This window comes from Staurois parvus, unplaced genomic scaffold (genome assembly GCF_062004578.1).
Source record: "Staurois parvus isolate SC_StPar_1 unplaced genomic scaffold, SC_StPar_1.0 ptg000071l, whole genome shotgun sequence".
NCBI lineage: Eukaryota > Metazoa > Chordata > Amphibia > Anura > Ranidae > Staurois > Staurois parvus.
In genome coordinates, this window is record NW_028317867.1 from 866,649 (window position 1) to 892,010 (window position 25,362).

A 25,362-nucleotide genomic window follows, 5' to 3' on the forward strand; every position below is an offset into this window, starting at 1 on the left:
TGGGAATCTACACCCACAAATATTTCCAGAGGAAGCTTGGAGTACTCATTATGAACAGTATATTTTTAAATGCAATTGTAGTGTTGCTAACATTTTACCCCCATAACCTTCAAATCAAAAGAAACTAAAAGTTCAAGGTGATTTTCTGACCTCCACACAAATCTCTTGTTCAGTCAAGAGATTTTTGGGGAACTTTGTGTATGTACCCAATGTGTTCGTACCTGGACACCTGGTTTGAGCGTTGATACAAGATCTTTCACCATTCGGACTTCTGAGACGGTGACTCCACCAATGACAAACAGGATAAGTAGAGGGGAGTCTGCTGGATGTGGACGGCTCACCTGGAAATATAAAATAATAAGTTTCAGTTTGGTATTTATGCCAATATTGAAGTTTCCCTTTACTATTTTTGCCTACACAAAATATTAAACTATGCTCGAAAAATGTTAGGAAGAGTACACCCATTTAGCAATGCATTGCTTACCAATCCATCAGACAGTAGTGCACACTGAAATACAAGTCTCTGCAAATAGTTACTTATATTATATGAGGTATACATTAAGCCAAGATTGCCTTCATTAACTGTTGGTATTCTTTCACAACCACATATTATACATTTTTGTGGCATTGCAAAACTTATGCTACATACTAGTTTCCAGCTTTAACCCTAATTTTCAGATAATAGTTCCATCCTACATGGGTTTATAAGTGTCTCCTGTGCCAAGTCTTTTAGGTAGCATCCCGATGGCGCTCTGTGTTGTCATAATGGTGCTGTTGAGAAGCCATAATGAGGACACAAAAGGATGACACCAAATACTGTAGGCAGGGTTGGATTAATACTTCTATTTGCTAGACCAATAGTCTTGTGCAGGCCTTCTTCCTACCCCAACTGACTGGCTATTATCAGTATTGCACTAGCCAGAGCAGATATCATCACTAAACAAGGCAAATTGAGACTAGGGGCAGAGAGACTAAAAGAGACCATGAGTCCACTCTACATCAGTACACCTAGAGTAGTAGGCAGCATGTATACCCTATTCCACTAGCAGTTGTCACCCGATGCCCGACTTTGAAAGTGTGGCACACTGTGTTGTTTTTGTGAGCTGGTACACCAATGGGACTATGCAGGTTGTGTGCAATGAGACAAGTAACAGAACAACAATTCACATTTGGGTGACACAAGTTTAGCAGAATATAGAATCTTTGCTACCACTACCCCTAGGCAGTTAGTAGCATAATGTCATCTCATTGGCCAAAATACATTGAGATTTTTTTTTAAAAGTCAGAGCAGCTTCCAGAACTAATCATTATAAAGGAAAAGCAGCGTTTTTCCTAACTTTGTTGCACTTGTTGTGGGTATGATCACTTTAGTATTTTGTGTTCTGATTCGGGAACATAAAGCATAGCAAATCAAATCTAGCAATTTTATGTAAGAGCCAATCAGTTTTCTGCTTTCATTTTCTAACGTTCTAGAAAACAAAACAAGGAATCTGCAGATATTAAAGTGATTGGAAAGCTGTATTTTTAAAAATTTAAATAATAAACATGTTATACTTACCAGCTCTAAGCAATTGTTTCACACAAAGCAGCCCCAAACTTCCGCTTCTGGGGTCTACTCACAGGCGCTCTTGGCTCCTCCTCCCTTCCCAGTTCCCCCATAGCAACTGCTTGCTATGGGACACTAATGCAAAAACCGATCCTAAGCTGGGATGTGTCTACTGACACACACGGCATGGCTCTGCCCTGCCCTCCGGTCCCTCCGTATAGGATTTGATTGACAATAGCAGGAGCCAATGGCTCCTACTGCTGTCTCTAAGCCTGTGAGAAGAGAGAGATAAGAGAGCTGCTACTCTCAAGCACAGTGCTGTAACGAGAATGGGCTCAGGTAAGTATTTGGGCTGGGGAGCTGAACATAGCAGGTTTTTTACCTTAATGTAAAGAATGCTAAAGGTAAAAAAAACCCTCCTGCCTTTAAAACCACTTTAAAGGAAGCACAGCCTCACAGCTATATTTTCTTCACTGGATTTATGGAACTGAAAGACCTAGAATGAAACCAGGTGTTTTGTAAGCACCTTTCAGGCAGAAAGATTCTGATTTATGGGTACCTGTCAAGGGCTAGGTTTTCACTATCCTATAGGTAAATATGAAGAGAGCTTGTCTCTGTTGGCCTTTCCATAAATCATCTAGCAAACAGGTATTCGAAAAAAACAACTGGCCCTACTGTTTTCACTAGTGATAAATGACAAGGAATAATTAATACTCTGGAAAGCATGTGGACGGGGCCAAGGAGTTGGTACCAGATGTGGAAGAACAGCACACAGAGACAATAAGAAACTGGGTCAATTTTTATTTGTTTAAATTGTAGGTAGGCAAACAACAAGTGGGGTACAGTGCCAAATGTCTTGACTTAACAGTTTCATAAAATATGAAACACCAGGAGAAAACTATTACAAGAACACAGTTGCAAAAGTTCCAGAAATGTTAGTGTCACATCAGCAAGACTCTGCATGGATTGTTACTTTGACAGGCTTATGTGACCGGAGCAACATCTGAGTAGAGAAGTGGCTGTAGGCAGGTGACACAGTATTGACAAATATCAGAGTGATGTTGGTTCTTAATCACCGCACAGGAGCCCGGATATTATCAGAACCCTCCTAGTCAGGAACCTCCCACTAGGCTAAATGAGCTGTCCCTATCTAGCATTGATCCTGTCCCTACACTATCCACTTCACAACTGTGCACCAACTACACTTGAGCACTGCTATTAGCATTGCCCTTACTAAAGATGGCCACGGGGTCATCCAGTGTTGCAACTGGACCTTTGCTCTCCTAATGACATTTACCAAGGATGCGTAGGAATAATGTTCCTCTCATCCCCCAAAGGGGAGGGTGAACTGAACCTGCCTACTAGCCTACTAGGTAATTTTTAACAAAAGTATTCATTTTAGTCCTTACAGTGAAGTGTAGGGGGCCACACATGGAAATCATACATTGTCTTGAGCCCCTTTCATTTGTGACTCTTCTCATAGATCTTTGGTTTTATAGAAAGAAAACCCTTGCTGAGGTGCTGGTGTCAATGTATTTTGTGCGAAGAGACAGCAATTGAAATACTTTTTAAGTAGCTTTGATCTAGGTAACACTGACCCCCCCCCCCCCCCTTCAGATTGTTCAGACATTTTTTACTGTGCCTTTCTTTGGAATGTGTGCACTGAGATGCATAATAGTTCCATTAAAAAAAGTATAGGAACAATGGCCACTTATAAGGAGAAATTACATAGAGTATATTTATTGAAGACTTGTAAGTGAATGCTTCACTTACTAGGCTATTCAAATATCATTGTCTTTTGCTGACTGAAAAAGCCCACCTGCAAACAGCATGCTTTGACGTTCTGGGCTCTAGTCACACAAGGTGTGGCTGTTCAGAATGTAAAGCTCAACAGAACTGACTTTACTAAAATACTGAGAATGAACACAGGCTTCAGGCAATACAGATCATACCCTGATCAGAACTACTGGTACCATTGATGTCTCACAATTTTGTGACATATTTAGGATGAATTCATTTTAGCATCTCATTGTCAATAATTGTTAAAGTGTATATAAACCCAACATGTTCCTCTAATGTCATAAAGATGGCTGTTAGGTCACCCAGAAAAGGACATCGTTTAACCATACCAACAGCTAGATTAAAATCAATTAAGAAGTACAAATAAGACAATGTTTATGCTGTTTTCATCATGCTTGCTGTGTTTTTCTTCTCCTCTAATCAGCAGAAAACTTCAAGACCCTCTTGAGGTTATGTAGCTTAACACATCAACTTCAGAATCAACAGAAGCACAAATGCTTAATATGAGAGAAAGAAATATTTATAATGATGATGGAATACAAACAATTTACAGCATCAATGAAGTCTCTACAAGTCTGGACTAAGAGCCAAAGGGCAGAAAAAATGGTCAAGGTTGTCCCAGGTAAGGGCTTGGGGCACATTTGGAGAAATGTGAGAGCTGGAAAAGGTCAAGACAGGAAATTTAAAAAACCTAACATTTACAATACTGTTCTTATGTTGTATGTCATCTTAAAAAAAAGAAAAATCATTTAAAACTCGTAAACCTTCCTGCCAACCAAAATGACTGAATAAACCAGTGAGCATCAGTACAAAAACTTAATATTGAGATTCCTTATGTGTCATTCACACAAACTAAAACAATCATTTTATGTTAGTCTTAGCTTGTCAAGTCATATAAGCTTTAAGAGCCACACTTGGATCAAACAAATTCCATTTAGACACCTGTAAGGTTCTAACTGGGTCTTTGCAACTCAGTGTTGACTAAACCATTGGCTTCCCTTGACATATCCTTAAAACCTATTAGCCTGCATCTGTCTGTCACTCTGTGTCTCTACGCCTTACCTAATCTTTGCTTGAGTAACAATGTATAAGGACATCTGTCTGTTTTTGTGATCTGCAGTGCCCATTAATATTTCTCAGGAACTCAAAGTATCCAATTAGGGATTTGACCTTTTGTTCCAGAATTTTATGTTTTGGCTTAAGCATTTGGCTTCTATACTCTTGATCCTGGTTTTGTATGTTAGCTTGTCTTCTGAATATTATTTGTCTTGTCCTCCTTTGTATTTCTAAGCTGCTGCTTAGAATTCTTCCCCTTCTTCTACTGGCCCCTGATCCAATACCTTGTTCACTTTTTTTGTTTAGTCCTCCTTCCTGGTTTTCTAGCCTGGTATCTATTAAACGTTCTCATTCAACCTACTTTCTGTCTCTGTCAAATGCCTGTTTTCATTGTGAGTGAACCTATTTGGTTTCAGGGAACTGAGACTACTATGGGTAGAAGAACTCACTTAAAACATGACACCCCTTCCTAAATGCCAGGTAATCCTTGTGTATGTTATTGTGATTTCCTTTCCTGTATTTGACCTTTGCCTCAGTTTAATATCTACTCAGATTCTTGACTTGGTAAATGGTTCCTGACAGTGGTTTTCCTACTCTGTAACTGCCCCCTTGCCTATCCTCAAACCCACTACATACATAGCTGAACTGAACAAGGCCATCCACACTGCCATTGTTCATTTGTGTTCTCTGCAGTATTGTTTATATAACCAAAAAATTATTGCAAATATTTTTTATGAACAGGTAAACTATTTGACACTTAGTATTTTCTATAAGTCTATACTTTTGTTTAATAAATCCCTTCCAATCCGTTTACCAGTTTAGTCAACTAGAAGTATATTTCTACCATTTAAACAGACAAATAGAATGCATATTTCCATATTGCGATGATAAAATATTATCACACTAGAAAAAATATAGTTAATTCTGAACTAAGCACTGCATAAGTTATAAAAATGTATGTGCAGATGTTTACCATTTATCTGTCCTTACTATTGATCATCAAAGATGATGTCCAACTGTCAGGGAAGGCAGATCCAGGTGGTTGGGTAGCAACTATTCCCGATACCAGTCCCTTTCAATGGACATTGTCATCTGCAATAGTGAGGACTTTAGAAATTAGAATTATTCCTTGACAACTAATTTCAGTGTAATAATCTGAAATAAAAGGCTAGCTTGTTACAGCTGTGACTCTTTCCTATTCTCCTTAGCTACAGTGCATAATTGTAAGCTTGTATTGAATTATATTGTAACTGCACTGTCCCTTTATAATGTAAAGCGCTGCGCTATAGAAACCCTGAATGATTATAATTAGGTGGAAGTATGACCTACGGTTTTGTAAATCAAAGTAAACATACATTTAAGAGTGTATCTTTGCTAAGAAGGATATAATTTCAAGCTTTCAAAGAATATATCCTTTAGATGTCACATAAGCCTGGTATCCTGAAAGTTTGCTATGGTTTCTACACAGTTATTACCAACAAAAATCAAAATTAGCCTTATACACTGGGAATATGTTGCACACAAATTTAGCAATGGGAGCAAGAGCTATGCAGACTGTTCTATGCTCTGTAGCAAAACTAAGTTGGCTAAAAAATCTTCTGAATTCGGCACATTTCCGGGCGTGTTGGATGACTTTCACTCTTCGCGTTGAGGTTCCTTCTGCCAGCAGGACTCTGTAGTAATGTAGTGGCCGGTTGATGGAACCACATAGTAGACAGGGGGTTCAGGCGTCTACACACTTAGAAGTGTGTCAGATGCAGATTTCTTAGCCAGCTTAAAAGATAAGTTCACCCTTCATAACATGTTACACCCATATTGAGGGTGTAACATGTAACATCTTCTCCTCCCCGCTAGCTATGACAATGTTACAAAAGTGTGGCCGCGCAGGGTTCCGTCCGCCTGGCCACATCATTTACTTACGGTGTTCTGTGAATGAATGAACTACAAGTCCCGACAGCCTTTGCAGCTGACGGCTTGTAGTTCTCAATGAACTACCATGGCACTGTGGAGTGCCATGGTATTTCATTGATCTCTCAGTATATCTGCTTGTCCTTGCATCCTGTGTGGGCAAGCAGACATACTGGCAGGTCAGCAGGAGACCTGCATGGCACCAGCGATCTGCTGATTGCTGGTGTAATGCTTTAGAGGCTCCAGAAACAAAAAATAATAAATGCACATTTTTTTTACCTGCAAAAAAATGTGCGTTTATTATTTTTAGTAAAAAGGTGAACTTATCCCTTAACTCTGCAACAGAACAAAGATCAGTACTGCAGATTGTGTTGTAGGTAAGTATTAATCATTTTCTTTATAGGTTAGCTTTATTTAAAAATGTTAATTTAACAACATATTCACTTTAGGGTACTTTTCCTACAAAAGCTAAAACTATCAACATTGTTTAAAATTTAACTACTGGTGGATACTTCACACATAAAAGAAAAACTGCTGAAATGCTGTGAAATTAACATTCCAATATATAGAGCCAAAACATTCATACACTGAATATTAACTGTTGTTATTCCTGTATAACCACAATGAATAATGGGTAGAATCAACCTAACGCACTGGTTGTGTTTCTTGTGACTCTTTTTGCAACTCTTGCTGTAGAGATTCCTTCAAACCAGTTTATAACTGCGACACAGTGAAAAATAGGATTTAAAAAAACCCAAAAAACTGGAGTATGAAAGTTTGGTCTTTTGGGTGATTCCCACCTCTTAACTATAGACAATTCATGTACAAACAAATGGACAGACTAAATCCAGGGTTACGCGCTTCCTCTTAACCAAGTCAGACCATACCATGTCAAAGAAGTTGACCTGCCTTTGAAGTGGGATCTTAAAGGCATTATAAACCTCCCTATCTACACCGTATGTTTCCACCTGCATAGGATATACATAGTTTCATGGTGTCATTTGTTGCCCTGTTTGCACAGCCTATAGTAAAGTAGATCTTCACATTGCTGTGTCAGAAGTTTCTGTTTGTGTTCCAACATGAAGCATGCAGCATGGCACTGCTCAGGTTAATGCATGACCTCTGTAGTCTGAGAACTAACATTTCTTGTGAAGAAACTATATATCCCACAATCTCTGGGCTCTCTTAGTCTAGTTCAGGAGAGAGCTGCTCTGTAGTTAGATCTGACACAGAGAAAGCAGGCAGAGCATTCACAGACACACAGAGAGCTGACCATGAATCTTGAAGATATTTTTTATACTACATTGGCACTCCCACATTTGTGATGCAGCACAGGGTGGATGACAACACATGCATTGGATTTAGTGTGACTTTGAAAAATAGGGGCAGGTTAGCTGTAGCAAACCACAAATATAGGGACATTGACCAGCCATGACACTAAGGGAAAGAAGTGGCACAGGGAATATAACTAAGCTATATCTAATTACAAGAACAAAAACATTTGAAGGTGTACAGTGCCTTTAAGAACTAACCTCATTATGGCTTTATTATCCCTGAGTGGAAAGGTAGACCACTTCATTCTTAACACAATAATATTATGCTTCCACAGCAAATGGTGTGGACCTAACTACAACTGTTTACCCATTCATGAGTCTAAGCCTTGTTTAAGTTATTTTTGGTAAGCAATAAGTTTCCATATGACAATGCCAAGAAAACATGGCAAGTCTTTCAACAACTGAAAACTCCATCTCTACCACTAATCATTTTCTTCTCAAAAACATAAAATGGATATACACTTAAGGGGGTTCAATTTACATGCTCTCTTTAGCGCCTGCCAATACCAGATAACACTTATATGACCATACTCTGCACTGGGAGATACATACTACCCACACTGTGGACAGGTACCACCATCAGCCCCACAGTTTGAGAAACAATACCATAATGTAGCGTACAGCTATCCACACAAGGCACAGTTCTCTCTCTTCACGTATATTTGCTCATTCTCCATTGCTTTAACAACTTCTGTTACGTGATGAACACACTCGGCTTCTCCATTCAGATGAAGCCTGTGGGCATAGTGTACATTGCTAGTACAGTCAAACACGTGTTATTTTTTTTTGGATAAGTATTGCAAAACATATTTTTGAAAAAAAAAAAAAATCTGGAACATCCAGTGCTTATCATAACACAGGCAAGCTGGAAGTTGTAAGCCAAAGACAGACTATAACTAAAGTATAGAAAGTAAAGTGGCAGAAATCCAAATCTGCATAGCTGCAAAGTGGGATGTTTGAACTGTCTTCTCTTTAGCAGCTGGAATAATTATCACAGTGATTAGCATGATGCTCCTCCCACTGATCAAATGTATGCTAATGAGGACCATGTGCTGGCCTGGGGTGCCTTAGTCCTAGTACATTATGTACTAGCAGAATGGCTGAAATATGACAATGATGGTGCCATGTCTTTTTTCCAAAGCAACAAATATTTTAATAGTACAGACCACATAAACAAATCGCTTTCATAAATTACTTATAGCAGAATTGATTTTGTTTTCAGATTTTTCTTCAATACTTGCTGCATTTATCACCAGAGGTGCAAATTGCCTTATAAAATGATACATGCAGAACAATGAAAAGCGTTACATAACACCAAATGGCGTGGTTTGTGTCTTGGAGGCCAAGTTGATGTTTCATATATGGAAATATGCTTTAGGTTTGAATCACATGCCTGCTTCTTCGATATATCTAGGCAGAGAGGTCAGACACTATGGGAGTGAGGGCTGCCTATCAGGGTCTGTAGTAGGGCTGAATTTACCATTGTGGCACTGCAGAGCCAATGGCTATGGCAGCAAAGTCTGCCTATCAGGGACTATACTAGGGCTGTATTTACTATAATGCAAGGTCTATCAGGGACTATATCAGTGAGGTCTGTCTATTAGGAACAATGACATTGAGGTCTATCTGTCACAGCTCTGGCAGTGATATCTGTCAAACAGGGATAATGGCATCGAGATCTGTCTATCAGATACTATGGAACTGAGATCTGTCCATCAGGGGCCATGGCAGTAAAATCTGTTTATGAGTGACTATAGCAATGAACTCTTCTAATCAGAGCTATGGCAGTGGGATCTGTATATCAGTGACAATGGCAATGAGCTGTACATAACAGGGACTATGGCACTCAGATCTATCTATCAAGGTTATGGCAGCAAGGTATCAGGGAGTATAGCAGTAAGATCTCTATGTCAGGCACTATGGCAGCAAGATCTGTCAGTGAGGTCTATCAGTGGTTTAAAGGAAAAAGGTTTTTTTTTACCTTAATGTATTCTCTGCATTAAGGTAAAAAACGTTGCTCCCGCCAGCCCCCCCCTAAAACATTTACCTGAGGCCAATCTTGATCCAGCACTGTGCCAGTCTGCAGCAGCTGTTCTCCGCTCTCACTCTTCTCACAGGAGACTCGGACGTATTGGGAGCCATTGGCTCCTGCTGCTGTCCGTCAAATCCTGCGAGGAGGGAGCTGGGGGGGGGGGGGGGCAAGGTCTAGTTGCGCTGTGTATGCCAATAGGCACACAGCCTGACACAGGATTGAGCCACAAGTGTGCCACCATAGGAAGTGGCTTCCTATGTTGGCACACGGAGAAGAGGAGGAGCCAAAAGCGCCACTGGGGAACCTCAGAATAGGGGGTTCAGGGCCGCTCTGTGAAAAACTATTGTAGAGAATAGGTAGGCATAAAATATTCATACAATCCCTTTAGGGATTATGGCAATGAAGTATATCTGGCTGGCAGTACTAGGGTCTTTGGTTCAAATCCCAACCATGGGATGCATGTTCTCTCTGTGCCTGCATGAGTTTCCTCTGGGTGCCCTCCCACACTCCAAAGACATGCTGGTAGGTTCATTGGATCCTGTCTAAATTGGCCCTTGTATGTGTATGAATGTAAGTTAGGGACCTTAGATTGTACACCCCTTGAGGGTTAGGGGCTGATGTGAATGTACAATATATATGTAAAGTGCTGCATAAATTGACGGCGCTATACAAGTACCTGAAATAAATAAATAAAAATTTATGAGGACTATGGCAGTGTGATTTGTCTATCAAGACCTATGGCAGTGAGATCTTTCTTTAAAGGATTATGATAGAGACATCCATCTATCAGAAAATATGGTAGTGACATCCATCTTTCGGGGGGTATGGTAGTGACATCTGTCTATTCAGGACTATGACAGTGAGATCTACCCATCAGGGACTATGGCAGTAAGATCTGTCCATCAGGGACTATGGCAGTAAGATCTGTCCATCAGGGACTATGGCAGTAAGATCTGTCCATCAGGGACTAGGGCAGTAAGATCTGTCCATCAGGGACTATGGCAGTAAGATCTGTCCATCAGGGACTATGGCAGTAAGATCTGTCCATCAGGGACTATGGCAGTAAGATCTGTCCATCAGGGACTATGGCAGTAAGATCTGTCCATCAGGGACTATGGCAGTAAGATCTGTCCATCAGGGACTATGGCAGTAAGATCTGTCCATCAGGGACTATGGAAGTAAGATCTGTCCATCAGGGACTATGGCAGTAAGATCTGTCCATCAGGGACTTTGGAAGTGAGATCTGTCTATCAGTGATGAAGAGAATGAGCTCTACCTATCAGGGACTATGACAGTGAGATCTGCCTATAAGGGACTTTGGCAATAAACTTTTTCTATCAGTGATTAGCAGAATGAGCTCTACCTATCACGAACTATGGAAGTGAGATCTTATGTCAGGGACTACGGCAGTGAGGTCTGTCTGTCACGAATATGGCAATAAATTCTACCTTTCATGGATTATGGTAGTGAGATCTGTAAGTCAGGAACTATGGCAGTATGCTCTATCAGGGACAATAGCAGTAATATATTTTGATTTGTTATGGCCAGATAACTTAACAATAGTGTGGCTGCTATAGAATTTTGGGGTGGAAAGGGCCCCATTTAGTCAGCTCCTGGGGTAAATTAAACATGAAAAATCAGTGTGCATTTGAAGATAACACCCATCCAATACTGTATTAATAAGGATTGCAGAGGTTGACACTGACCCTATACCCCCCGTGACATTTCTAATCGAGAACAGCTAATTTCAGATGACCACAGGAGACCTCAGAATTGTTCTGGCTTGTCACAGATCCCCCTCTGCAGGCTGTGTAGTAAGCAGAAGGTGCTTATCCGTATTAGAAGTGTACATTTATTACCCTCAAAGATTCTGGCCATCCCAGCCAGCAATGAAATTATCCCTGTATGCCTAACACAATCTTTCTGTAATAAATCCCAGAGTGTCTTCTTGGGTAAAAACTGACAAGAAAAAACTTTGTAATTCTTCAAAATAAGCTACAATTTAAATAGGTTTGTAAAAGTATTATTCAGTATTTGTGTGCAGGAATACTAACAATTGTGTCATAACATAAAATATTGTGATGGTCATTATTATTGCCACTAAACATTTTTTCTTTTTTTTTGCGGCAGTGGTAGTGATGGAAGGAACTCACACTTAGGCTGTGGATTCTGAGATGCTGAAAAAGACTAGTGAGCTATTGAGCACAAGACAGCTGAAAAGTGAAGGTTATAAGCAAGGCCGGTACTAGACTATTTTACACCCTAGGCAAGGCCAGGTACTTGCGCTCTCCCCAATAAATAAATAAATAATTTTAAAAACAGTAGAAAATATTAAATCAACAAAACATTAAACTGCTAAATTTCTTTTAATTTGCAAAAATAAGTGCCATAAGATGCCACCAGCACCAATATTAAGACAAAATCAGTGTCATGGATGGACTGTATCTGGCAGTGGCAGGGTGACAGTTGCAGTGAGTGGATGATGATAGACTCACACTCTGACAGATCCCAGGCTGTAATTCCGCAGGCCATGGGGGGAGATAAACCGCTGGGGCAGGAGGCAGCCCAGCCCAGCTCACACGCACGCACACACACACACACACACACACACGACACCTGAACTGAGCGATCCCACACAGTGACAGATCGAACACAACACACCAACATTGATACAGATCAGCAGGCACTAGAAGAGCAGGCTGTGGGATCGTGATGCTGTCATCACCCGCTGACACACTGAACATATGATGGATGTCCGGCCAGCTGGGTCACACTCACACAGACACGAGACATCAGAATCAGACATTACCTTCCTCCGCAGGCGCAGCTCTGCCGATAAATGGGAAGCGAAGGGCTGGACCTCTGTGATCACCTTCAGTGATCAGCAGCCACCAGCTAGCTTGCAGTAAGGGACTGAGTTTAAGAGGAACACTGGAAGGAGTGACAGCTCAGCTGCTACACTGGCCTCAGAAACATGGTATCTTCCTCTATCCTTTCTTCCTCCCCTCTGCTGCCCCTCCTCTCAGCTGTAGGATCATTCATGACATGGCAGTGTCCCACACAGAAAGAGTGCCGGCCTGTGCTGTGCCCAGGCGCCCCTAGGTGGCAGTGTGCCCTAGGTGACCACCTAGTTTGCCTCGTGGAAGCAAGTTAATTCCATGCAATGATGTATCCTCTGTTCCCAGATATCTTCTGTCCATGGCTCTGGTCCCTACTAGTGTGCAGACTTATGCTGACAGCATTTCTGCTATCTTTCCTTGATTTAGACATACTTTTTAAGATTAATGACAGTAGGAAGGATGTCAGAAGCCCCACTAAACATTTTGCTATGGGCCCGATGGTCGGTAGCTACATCTCTAGTTATAGAAGTGAAGTCTATAAATCAGGTCTATAGCAGTGAGAACTGTCCATCAAGGAGTATGGATGTGAGAATATGACATCGACCTATTCCTAAAGGTGTAGCCGAATACAGAACCTACAGCTAAAAGATGTTTATCCTGTGGTACAAATTCCTTCTCTATTGGACATCTAACTAGCGTCACTAGACTTTGCACATTGCTCTTTTGCATTTTAAAGACATCTTTAGTGTACAAGTATTGTTAGTAAAATCTGTGAGAAGCCTAGTTACAAATTTCCTTTTCAATAAAACACCAATAACATGCAAAGTGCAATAACCCCTAGCATCCATTTAGATTTTAGGTCGATATAGAAGTTGCATTCTCTTACTATGCTTTGCCTGAATATGGCTAATAAATAATTGTGATTAGAAACAGAGTATGCTAATATGGCAATGTTCATAAGACTAGGATGACTTGTAGCTTCATAGCAGCTCAAGAGCTATATATTAGCTGACCCTACACAAGACTGTGTGTACGTGACAGATCTTGTGGCATGCGTGTATGAGAGTAGCTAAGAATTTAGATGGATAGAACATATTTGGCATTTCAGAAAAAGCTGACAGAATAATGTTACACTGGTTTCACATTACCCACTTATGTGATTTTATGTGTAAATGCATACTGCCATCAAAAACCAAGTATGTTTGATGTTCAGTTAAATGACTGCAAGCTGCCCAGGCAAAGTGAACTGCCAAATTATCTTCTCATCTATGTAGTACTACCTGTATCTGAGGAAAAATGCTCCTTTGTCAAACCGATATGACCAATGCAATTCTCATTACTGCCACTGAAACGCGTGGGTGGGTAAACATCTGACAAGCACAAACAAGCCACAGATTGCCTGAACAACACAATAATTGCAACCATTGATTACAATGAATGTATATCCATTCTCTGCTCATTGTTTTGGTAGGCATTTTGTGAGGTGATCTGATATTTCCTGTACAGCCAATCAGTACACTATAGACCAGTTATGTCCCTGCTTCCCTTTGAATGACTAGATTGTTTTCACTAAATGGCTGTAAAATGTAAGTCAAAATTTGTAATATAGAAATGGCAGAATGTAACAACATAATACAGTCAATTTTATATTCCCTAAAGTATAACTAAAGGCAAAACTTTTTTGAATAGAGTGCAGAGGAATTAGAATGCTTCTCAGTTTATATAGCTGTCTATGTCCCTGTTAGGAAGATTCACCCTCTCTATTTGTCCTGTTTACCATTATCATAGAAAGTGAAAGGAAAAGAAAATCCCACATTTTGGGTTGTACCCAGAAAAATGATGGAGTGAAAATCTTCCAATGGGGACACTAGTTCTGGTGACCTGGAGGTCCCCAAGGTATTCCCTTATTTGCAGGGATTTCCTCTCACTTCCAGTCTGGCTATGGGACAGGAAGTGAAGGGAAATCTCTGCCATGGGACACTGATAGCGAAAAAAAAAAAAATCTTACAGGGGTTATAACCCTCCTTTGCTGTTTCCAAAATGAAAGAAAAAACGTTTTGCCTACAGTTCTACTTTGATTGTCAATCTTTGTTAGATATCTTTTATTGTGGTTCTGTGTTAAGGTTCATCTAGTGACTGAGTTACCCTGGTTTCCTGAACTTTGGCTTAGTTCATTAAGCTGTAATGATCATTATTTTCCTCAATGAGAGCTGAAATAATAAATATTATGGTATAGGTTATTGTTTAGTGAAATGAGCCAATAATCCAAAAAAATACTTGTAGGATATTTTATTTACTGCCCAAAGGTAGGATCCACTAGTAATTTCTACCAAAGGTAGGTAATACGATCTTCACGAGGAAGGAACATGTCTGAATGGTTCAGTATCCTAAATAGATACAGCATTTATTATAGCTATATACCAGTCATACAGCAACACAACTACATTCTCTTCACACTTATTTGGGCTGTTACCTATGATATATTTTGGATGTGAAATTGAAGTGAAGCCCTATATTTGTGTTGAACATCCATCCATGAAAGTGAAGGTCTTGTGTTTTAAATTTCCTCACATTATTGGATATTTGATCACTTGACGTTAGTAAATTACCCCACTTGTCGGTGCCATTTTTGCATGACAGATATGAGACAACATAGGTTGGAGAAAAGCATGTGTGCTTAGCATGGTAGTATTGTTGAGGAGATGTTAGTAGATGTCCTAAAACATACAAGATACTAGGTCCTTTGGGTACATCATATTCCCTACAGATTACCCATTGCCACTTTTATCTGTATGTTTTTAGTTTGGCCAAAAGAATGACTCCAGAGATCCACATCCGGAATATATAATATAGTCCATTGCATAGTTGGGGTTTAATCAGGTGAAGCCATTTGCAAAATTGACTGTAAAACACTTTTCTACATTTTCTTACTTTCCTACATAGAGAATAATTAGTAGCCAGTAAAAGACCTGACAAACTAGGTACAGTAAGTCCCCTACTTATGAACGAGTTCCATTCTGGGAGCTCATTCGTAAGTCCAAATTGTTTGTAAGTTCAACAGAGATCATCGCTTGCAGACAATGGCTGTGAGCACTGATCAGTGTGTTCTGGTTGGGGGGAATCCCCCTATCAGAACAAAAGGCACAGTGAGGAATATTACCATACCAACATTGCTTGTGTTGGTAGGACGATCTGTTGTTTTTTTTTTTCGTTCAGCTCCCTGGGTTGAATGAAAAAAAGACTGAGTGTGTGACCTTTGAAAGTTCACAAGTTGAACATTCGTATATAGGGGACTAACTGTATCTGAGCTTGCTGTCTCCCCTGCAAAAATACTTACTGGCAATTTACCTTTTCAAGATTAACACATCTATTATGGTATGGCATTATGGTAAGAAGTGAAGAGAAGATCTAGTTTACAAAAAAAAAAAAGAAATCAAACTAGACACTAGGAATGTAGATACGTGAATATAAAAGTTAAACTGTTGTTATGTTAAATAATTCCTAAATTAGTTCTTTTTGGATTTAGCCATGTTTACACAGAACATATGATTTTGGAACATAGAAATGTAAAGGTCACACAGCTAGCTGTGTTTTTCTTCAGGAATCTTTTACGGTAAAAAAAAAAGTAGAAGCCCTAATTTTCCTTTCAGTCAAAACAAGTCTGTGTGGAAAACGGATTCTGCAAGACGTGTCTTCATCGGACACAGTTCAGATTCCAAACCACAAATTGCTATACCACTCATTCCGACTGTCACTTGTTATGTGAATGGATTTTCAATTAAATTATGCTTTCAGTGAAATGTTTTGGAAACATGCAATTTGGTTAGAGAATGGGGTTTTCAGAAAGCCAGTTCTTTCATACTAGTTCATTGGCTAAGTAAAAAGTAATAGAGTCTGCCAGGAATATATTCACTGTTACAATCATTACTGTTATTATTCTTAACTCAAGAAATTCACAATATCCTGGACAAGATGGCCTGTACACACACAACATTTATTCTGAAAGCTACTATCAGAATGCAGTGCCATATTACTGTTTATGCACCATTCATATGACAATTAAAACAGAAGTATAACCAAAGCTTTTTGAGGTATACTTCTCCGAAGGGTCACAGGAGTGCAGTTTGTTCTGCACTCCTGTGACCCATTTTCAGCTGACAACAGGCTAAAGTCCACTGCTGGCTGAAGCCACATAGATGGTCCAGGCTTTGAAAAGATCCAGATAATATTTGGAATACACCCATATGCCTGGACCGACAGCTGGCTCAGCCTCTCAGCGTTCCGCCAAAAGGCTGAGGCAGCCGATCTGCCCCCTCCACAGCCCAGTGCTCCAGTGAGTGCTGGAGGGGCAGGGCAGAGAGCCAGTGACTTATAATCACCAACTCTCTGCAGCCTGAAGACTGAGAGCTGAGTGATCAGTGGTGTTTGATTACTCAGTTCTTGATCTGGAGCAAGCGGGAAACAGATGCAGCATCTGACTGATGCTGCATTCACCTAGGTGAGTATAGTTTTTATTTTAACTAAAACTTCTCTTTTAAAGTGCAACCAAAATCTTTTTTTTTAGTTTAGGATATAGAAGTAAAGAACACTGTTGTTTTCAAAAGAGAACCTAAAGGACGATCACTACAGTTGAAGAATGAATACTTGCCTCTCTGGTGAGTGGAGAGTTCAAACTCAGCTGTGTTCAAGCAATACAGTCTTTCAGCAAAGTCTCCAGATCCGACACACTTTCAGGTGCAAACGTACATATTCAGCAGCATGCTACGGATCTCAATATAGTCCAAAAAAAGGTTTTTATTCCAAAAAGATCACATCACAAAGGAACATGCAACATTTCGGAGCCACGCAGGACCCCTTCATCGGGCATGTGAGGGGTCCTGCGTGGCTCCAAAACTTTGCACTTTCCTTTGTGATGTGATCTTTTTGAAATTAAAACCTGACACTGTACTGATGGCACTGGGCAGGAAGGAGTTAACATGTGGGGCGATCCAAGGGCTAACTGTGCTGTCTGCCGTTTATAACTGTGTGCTGTGTTTGTGCTTCACTGTAAGCACACTGCTTTGCATGACTGTGCTATGCACAGCCATGCAAAGCAGTGTGCAGCAGCTGACAGGGGAGAGAAACAGTTCTCCCTGTCGGAGATGCTCGGCAATCACCAGGTGCTGGCGAGTAATCACCGGCCAGGACCTGGTGATTGACAGCCGAAGCCGCGAATAGCGGCGCGGGTAGGGCTCACACGCGCCCCCTTTCTGGAAATGCAAAATCATGTATATATACGTGATTTTGCGCACAGCTGCTGCCCTGTAGCATTATTTCTGCTATGGGGTGGCGCTAAAGTGGTTAAGGAAGTCGAAAAAAAAAAACAGGTATACACTGAGAAGAGCACCAGGTAAAAATAAAGAGAAAGAAGGCCTAATTTAAAAAAAAAACTAATGCACCTAAAACACCTAAGGATTGATGAGCTGAAATACCTTTTTGTTTCCAGTTTTAAATACACTTTAAAGAATATCTCAACCCAGCCTTCATATTCCTGGTATGTGCCTGCTGTACTTGTGTATGAAAAAGTATCCTGTTCTCTTAGTATTGCTTCCTTTGTGTGAAATACTTGGTGTTCCTTTCAGTCCCTTTTCTTTCCTATTAAAAACTGACCACATTAGGCATGAGAGCACAGTGTGGTCAGTTCTCTAGCTGTGCTGGGAACTCAGCCTGCCCTCCTCTAATGATTAGACTTGTGCTGACAGCACGCCCCCCCCCCCCACACGTGCGCAGCCATTCACTGGGAAGAGTATTGTGTTGCTGCTACTCCTCCCCCCCAGTTCCCCCAGATCCTAATGCAGCTGAGAAAAGAGAGTATGTGATCACTTATATAAAAGGGGAAAAAGGTATTTATAATGTTTTATATCTATACACAAATGTGTTGCCTTTCCTTTCTATTTTAAACTGAATGGGTTGCTTTACAAGGTCAGGGTTTACATATACTTTAAAGTAGAACTATAGGCAAACTTTTTTTTTTTTTTTTTTTTTTTTTATTTTGGATAGAGTAAGGAAGGGTCATTACACCTGTCAGATTTATTTTCGCCATCTGTGTCCCATTGTGGAGATTTCCCTTCACTTCGTGTCCCATAGCCAAACAGGAAGTGAGAGGAAATACTTGCAAATTAAGGGAATTCGTTGAGGAACCCCAGGTCACCAGATCTAGTGTCTCCATTGTTCCCTCTATTCCTTTTCTGGGGACAACCCAAAATTTGGGTTTTCTTTTACTTTCACTTTCAATATAATGGTAAACAGGACAAACAGAGAGGGTGAGTCTCCTTAACGGGGGCACAGACAGCAATAAAAACTGACAGGGGTTCTAATCCCTCCCCACTCTATACAAAACTAAAAAAAAAAAAAGAGGATTTGCCTTTAATTATACTTTAAGCACTGCAAACTACTGCATAACCATGGGTTATAATGGACTCTAGTCTTTGTACAAAAAGACAGAAATGCCACAAGTCCAGAGCTGAGCACTACAAGTGTAATAACAACCATCTGCATAGAAACTTAGTCTTGAGAAGAGCATCATTTTCTATATTCAGAGTCCATTCTCAGCTACACCTTGACCATCATTTAGTGCTACTGCTCAGATTCCCAAACCTGGAGGCATAAAAAGATAATTTAATATCGTAATGCAAAGTTCAATTTCCATTAATAAAGTGCAATACTTAAAGCTACCAATCACATTTCACTTTTTAGTTGCCTGACTCTATTGAAGTGAAATATGGTTGGTTGCTTTAGGTAACTATATCCTCATATAGTCATTTTATTTTGAACTCTTTTAGTTAATGCTTAACTAATAAAGCCAAAATTTGCAACTATCTGACAGCAGTAAACTATAAGCTGGAACTCTGTAAATATTTTATAATTTACAGAATCGCTAGAATTGCAGTGTTTTCCATGTGCAATCTTTTTTCCAGTAATCTGAACAAACATGGACATTCTCCAAATTAATATAGATTAATAGATATACACAGAGAATTTTTCATTCCAAGTTGGCTGAATTTTCATCATGGTTTCCGGGACAGATTTTGGATCTTTATCTACAATATTATTCTAAACATCTAACAGATCTTTACGAATTGTTTTCACTACACGGTCATTTAGAATTAGAATTTCATTCCCCTGGGCTCGAGAACAATGGAAACATTTCTGATCAATGACACATTTTTCAAAGCAGTCCAACATTTTGCTGTTGGGGAAAAAAATGGTTGGAAGTGTAGGAAAGCCTCAGGGCCAATGCTTGGGTAGTAGGACCAGGTGTAGTGTACACAGGTATTGGGTAGACTGAACCTGTATCTAGGTTACAGTACCACTAACTGCTCTGTACTATTACACCCTAACAGTCTGAAAACCACCTGCCACTGGCAAAGGTGGTAAAATGATTACCTTAGGGCTGCTCATTTTCTAAGAAGCTCCGGGATTGTCCTGTATTGTATATAATGCATTATAACTGTTGTTCAGCACAGAGGAGAAAACAGCAGCAGGCTGTGGCTGCTGTTAAAGACTTTAAATATGGCTGGCTGCTATTCTCTCCACTGTGCTGAACAAAAAAAGACTGAGCATTCAGGGTGTTCTGGCTGTCCCTTCCACCCACTACTCTTCCTGACTCTGTTACTCCCCCATAAGCTGCTTAGTTTACCACATTACACCGCACCATCTCCCACACTACCTCCAGAATAGTATAGTGCCACTACCATTCACACTCATGCTCCTACTGCTCCCAACTCTATCCAACTCTGAGGTCCAAGCTCATACTGCTCCCAGCTCCTTGCCTCTTATCAAATGCTGCTGCCCCCACTACTCCTCATCCCCCTATCAGATGCTGCTGCCCTACACCACGCCCCCCCATTGCTCACCCCCTATTTGATGCTGCTGCCCCCCTCATTCATTGCTGTAGTCTCCCACTCCTCACCCCACCAACCAACACTATAGTCCCTTGCTCTTTCCTTACCCATCTAACGCTGTGGTCCCCGCACTTCTAGCTCCCCCTTTGCACACTGAAGTCCTCCATTCTCCACCCCTCCAATCAACACTACGGCCCCTTGCTTCCTCACCCCCCTTCCCACTGCGATCTACCACTCCTCACACCTTACTCTAACACTCTGATCTCCTCTTAAACCCCTCAATTCCACTCTGCAAACCTATCAATGTGCTCCCTCCCACTTCACATACCACACTGTTGTCCCTCTGCTGCTTACACCTCTATCCAACTCTGTGGTCCCCTGCTCATTACCCCCTTTCAAAATTGCGGTCTCTTGCTCTACAACCCCCTTAGCTAATGCTGCCATCTTCTGCTACTTACTATGCCACTGAACACTGTGGTGCTCTGCTTCCCACCACTCCATCTTATGCTGCAGTGCATGTCTACCCATCCCTTATATCATGCTGCAGTCCCCTGCTCCTCACACCTACATCCCTTGTTGCTTTCCCCCGTCAACCCCGCCCCACCCTAACTCCCCTTTGCCCAGTCACAGCACCTCTTTCACACCCACCTCTCTCCACGTCTTTGTGCCACCACAAATCAAGGCGCCCACCCCCCTCATCCTCCTCTTTACCCTGGCAACAGCACTTCTGTGCCATCCACCTCTTTTCCCCAAGTCACAATACCTCTCTCCCATCCATCTACCAACCCCGGGTCCCAGTGGCTTTCTGCGATCCAATCTGCTCCCTATACTCTGTTCTACTCCACAAACTTTCCTGTTCTACTATTGCTAGTCATGAAATAAAAATAATGACAATAAATATATGTTCAATATATAATACCACCTGCTTTACTGCAAGCCTCATGGACATCTCCTCCCTTCTGGAACCAAAAGAAGTTTATAGAAAGGGTAGAGCACACTTCATGCACAGGGGTTGGATGCATTTCCATTTTCATTGCCCATTTCCCCACTCTACAAAGTTATCAAAAAATTGAGGCCAAATTCCAGCCAAAACCTTTTTTTTTTTTTAGTTTTGGATAGAGAGGGGAAGAACAAGACATTCTGTGGTGCTTAAATGCTGTCTCTTGGAAGAGTCAATTGGCCAGTCTGAAGTTTTCCGGGCTGATTACTATCCCCGGAGAGAGGCAACTGACCTTTCAGCACATGATTATTAGTGAGTTCTTTCTCACCCTGCTTGAACTACATAAGAGGAAGTGGGCTCCATATTGGAAAAGGAAAAGCCAATGATTGTCAGGTAGACATCACTGTTAGTTTCCTAAAATATGTTAGAGGTCTTTGAGGAAAGATTCCTTTTGGGTGGATTGTATTATTAAAGGAGATGTAATGTGTTTTTTAACAAGTTTTCTTTATGTATTCATTATGGTCAGCCATGAAATATTAAAATGCTTGTTTTTTTTTTAATCAGGTAATTCTGAAATATTGCATATAAATTCAATGCATTATCATACCCAGCCAGCAAGTGGAACTTAAGACTCCTTTTCTCATGTTTATTACTACCACCTACTGTAAAAAGCCTGTTATTTACAAACCTCACTGCTTCAGCTTAAGCTGAAATGTACTAACAGGAGTGAATGGGGTGGGTTTACCTAAGGCAGATAGACCGTGCACTTTGCAAGTGCTCTAGAGCTAAGTAAATAAGATGAAGCTTCACTTTGGAAAGAATACCCAATCGCATGCAAGAAAAAAACCCAGCATTCTTGCTTGCAAATGATTGGATGATGGAAGTCAGAAGAGTTTCCCGTCATTTGCTAAGCTCTGGAGCAATTGCACTTCCAAACTGCACAATCTATTTGCCTTTAGAAAGTTTACCCCAATGTGTACAAACAGTGACTCATCTTTATCTCCCCCCACACATCTGTGCAGCTCCTTTCAATGTTTCAGTAAAGTGGAATTAAAGCCTAACATTAACTATTCCTAAAAATGTTCCACCCACCAACTTCTTATCTACCCAGAACAGTACAGTATGGTCACATGGATCCTACTGCGTTGGCTCCCTTGTGTCATGGAGCATGACAACAACTGGGAATTCCAAGAGCGATGACATCACACATGGGCTCCCATGGCCCAGCCATTGATGGTGCTCTCGCCTCTCCCCTGCAACCACCGCTCACTGATACAGGGGAGTGAGAGCTGCAGGATCACATGAGCAAATCATAGCAAACTAAAAAAGGTAAGTGTACAGATCTTTTTATACAGGTTAAGCAGGATAGGTAGGAGGGGGAAGGAACATTTTAAAAATAGTTAAGCCTAGTACACACTATCGGAAAATCAGACGAAAATATCAGTATTCTGAACGATTATTCGATATTCTGTTTTTTAGTGCACTGCGTTCAAGAGCTGATATGGACAGCTCAAATGAAAATTACAGAAGGAAATGCTTCTCGTTAGTTATAGCACAGCATTTGTTTTATGAAAATTGAATGAGCAAGTCTACGAATGACTGAAAACAAAGTACGACCATAGGCTAGACATAGACCATAGCTACGTACACGAGAAGTTGTCCTCTGTTATTCAAGAATTTTTGTATCATTTAAGGGAATTCTCGTTTTCAACGTGGGACAACGACACAGAAAAATGTGAACGATAATTTGTCCGATATTCTAATAGTGTGTACTAGGCTTTAGTGTTAGGCTTTGATACCACTTTAAAGACAGAGTGCCAGAAAGGAAACAACCACTGCTGTGCTTTCCCTTTAGAAAACGCATGGTAATCCTTATGTTTTTGAGTGACAGATTGGCATTGAGCTTGATCATGCCTCCATACGTCCAGCAAAATCAGTGGCATAGGAGAAGCCTCCCTCATCTCTCTTGGGTGTCTATGACAGGAAAGTGGGGGATCAATGTCATAAGGAAGGAAAAAGGGGTGAATAGTGGAAAAAAAACTACTGACCTTTTACTGTAAGTTAATGGAATGTATTAAAACATAAAGTGAATCTCCTGAACTGGGTATGAAAAACATATACATTTAAGCTAAATAAATATGATTCAAAACCAACTTTGCTTGCACATAAGGCAAAAAGAAACTGCTGGATCTATTTCAAGCATAATAGAGTATTAGAACTGACTAGAATTACATAACACAGCTTCATATGTAAAAGATGAAAGACAGTGTTTAGTCACCACCTTTGACGAGCCTGCCTTTTCAGAATTTACTACTCTGTAAGGTATCAAAAGGTTAACAATAACAGAAGGATTATTACTTTATCACTTGCAGACTCACGAGGCTAGAGATACAAGAACGAAGCACGTGTACTAATGCAAGACTATTCTTATTTAGATGTTTCACAACCAAAAAGAACAAATAATTTACTCCTACAATGTTAAAACATAATAGCCATGTAAGTCAACTAAATACAAGCCTCGAATTTCCTCAGCTGTTGCTGCTGTCACAGCACTGCGCCTTCTCTAGCCCTGGCACTCTGATTTAAGAATGGTTATTGTTGGCCTTGTCTTGTTATAACACATGCAGACACATGTGCTATTGGGACTACTATTGAAAGCTTGATTCGCAAAGATTATAGAGTAGATGATCAAAAAACACAAGATAATACCAGAATGAAAATGGAAAATTTGTATAATGTTCTATACTGACCTATCATATCAAGTTTGTAGGGATATTTTATATTTTTTTAAAGTAGTACTGGATGTAAGCAGTGATAATACTGCTTACATCCTGCAGCTGCTTGAAGAAAAGTTATGAACTTTATGTTCAGTTAACATTAATTAAATTTAGAAAAAATGTAAACTTGTACATCAGCATAGTGAGCCACAGGGGTATGCACTGTTATTTTGGTGACAAGACCATAGAGGAATCTCTCAAATACTTTTTAGGGCTCAGCAAATCCCCACTAAAAAATAACATGGTGTATATGGAGTGCATTATGTAATATAGGGCCATTAGAGTCTCTTAATTTAAATCTTTAGGAATTAATTACTTCACTATGCAAGTAGCTAGAGATGTCAAGGAATGTTCTCTTAAGCTCTTTTATTGCTTGTTAAGAATATGCAAATACTTTCATGTCCACAGTCTAGGCACAGATGCACTTTAATTTCCCCTTTGCCTGCTTGCTTTTCCATTTGGCCAGAAAAGAAATACAGTTAAAATTGTACTGACACCTGACAACGGTGGCCATTACAGATGTGACTCCTTAAAACAGTTGTCAGTGTGGGCACTGCTCTCTCCTTAAGAAAACGTAGCTGAAAAAGGATGGCGGGGACAAAAATTGAAAAGACAGCTTTATACAATTGTTGCAATATACATTATTATTACTACACAGAATTCATATAGCGCCAACCAGGGCTTTTTTTCTCAGAGAATAGGTGCAGGTACTCCCCCTTTCTGAGTCACCAAATTTTCTCTGCCCCATTTAGAGAAAACAGAACCAAGTATCATTTTGTTGGGCTACATATTTTGTATAATTTTTTACTGATAACAAGAAGGGCAGTAAAATAGATTCTCTGCAGCCAGGAACAATATACCTCCCAGCAATAATAGATCCTCTGCAACAAAATCCATCCGCCCCACAACAATAAATCCACCCAAGCAACGACAGACCCCTGTCACCAACAACAGGTCTCCCAGAAGCCAGTATCAATAGATCGCTCCCTCAATAGTAGATCGCTCCCAACAGTAATCAACCCCCAGCAACATAAGATCCCTCCTCAGCAACAACAAATCCCCCACCAGCAACAATAGACCTCCTAGGCAAACAATAGACTCCTCAAGTGACAACAGATCTCCCAGCAGCCAGCCTCAATAGACCCTCCAGCACATCCCATCGCCCTTAACCATTACATAGATTCAGTGTGGGAGGTGCCAGAACTGCTTTCCACTGCATTCCTACTGAAAAAAATCCCTGGCACCA

The 25,362-nt window shown here is 40.5% G+C and overlaps 1 protein-coding gene across 2 annotated transcripts in view; it reads right to left on the minus strand.

Annotated features, from left to right (window-relative positions):
• The window catches only part of SCFD2 (sec1 family domain containing 2), a 615,832-nt gene that overhangs the window by 21,830 nt on the left and 568,640 nt on the right, over positions 1-25,362 (minus strand). For both annotated transcript variants that reach the window (XM_089669243.1, XM_089669242.1), the window contains one exon: positions 222-341. In XM_089669243.1, coding sequence (XP_089525369.1) covers positions 222-341 — 120 coding nt within the window. The remainder of the gene's footprint in view (positions 1-221; positions 342-25,362) is intronic.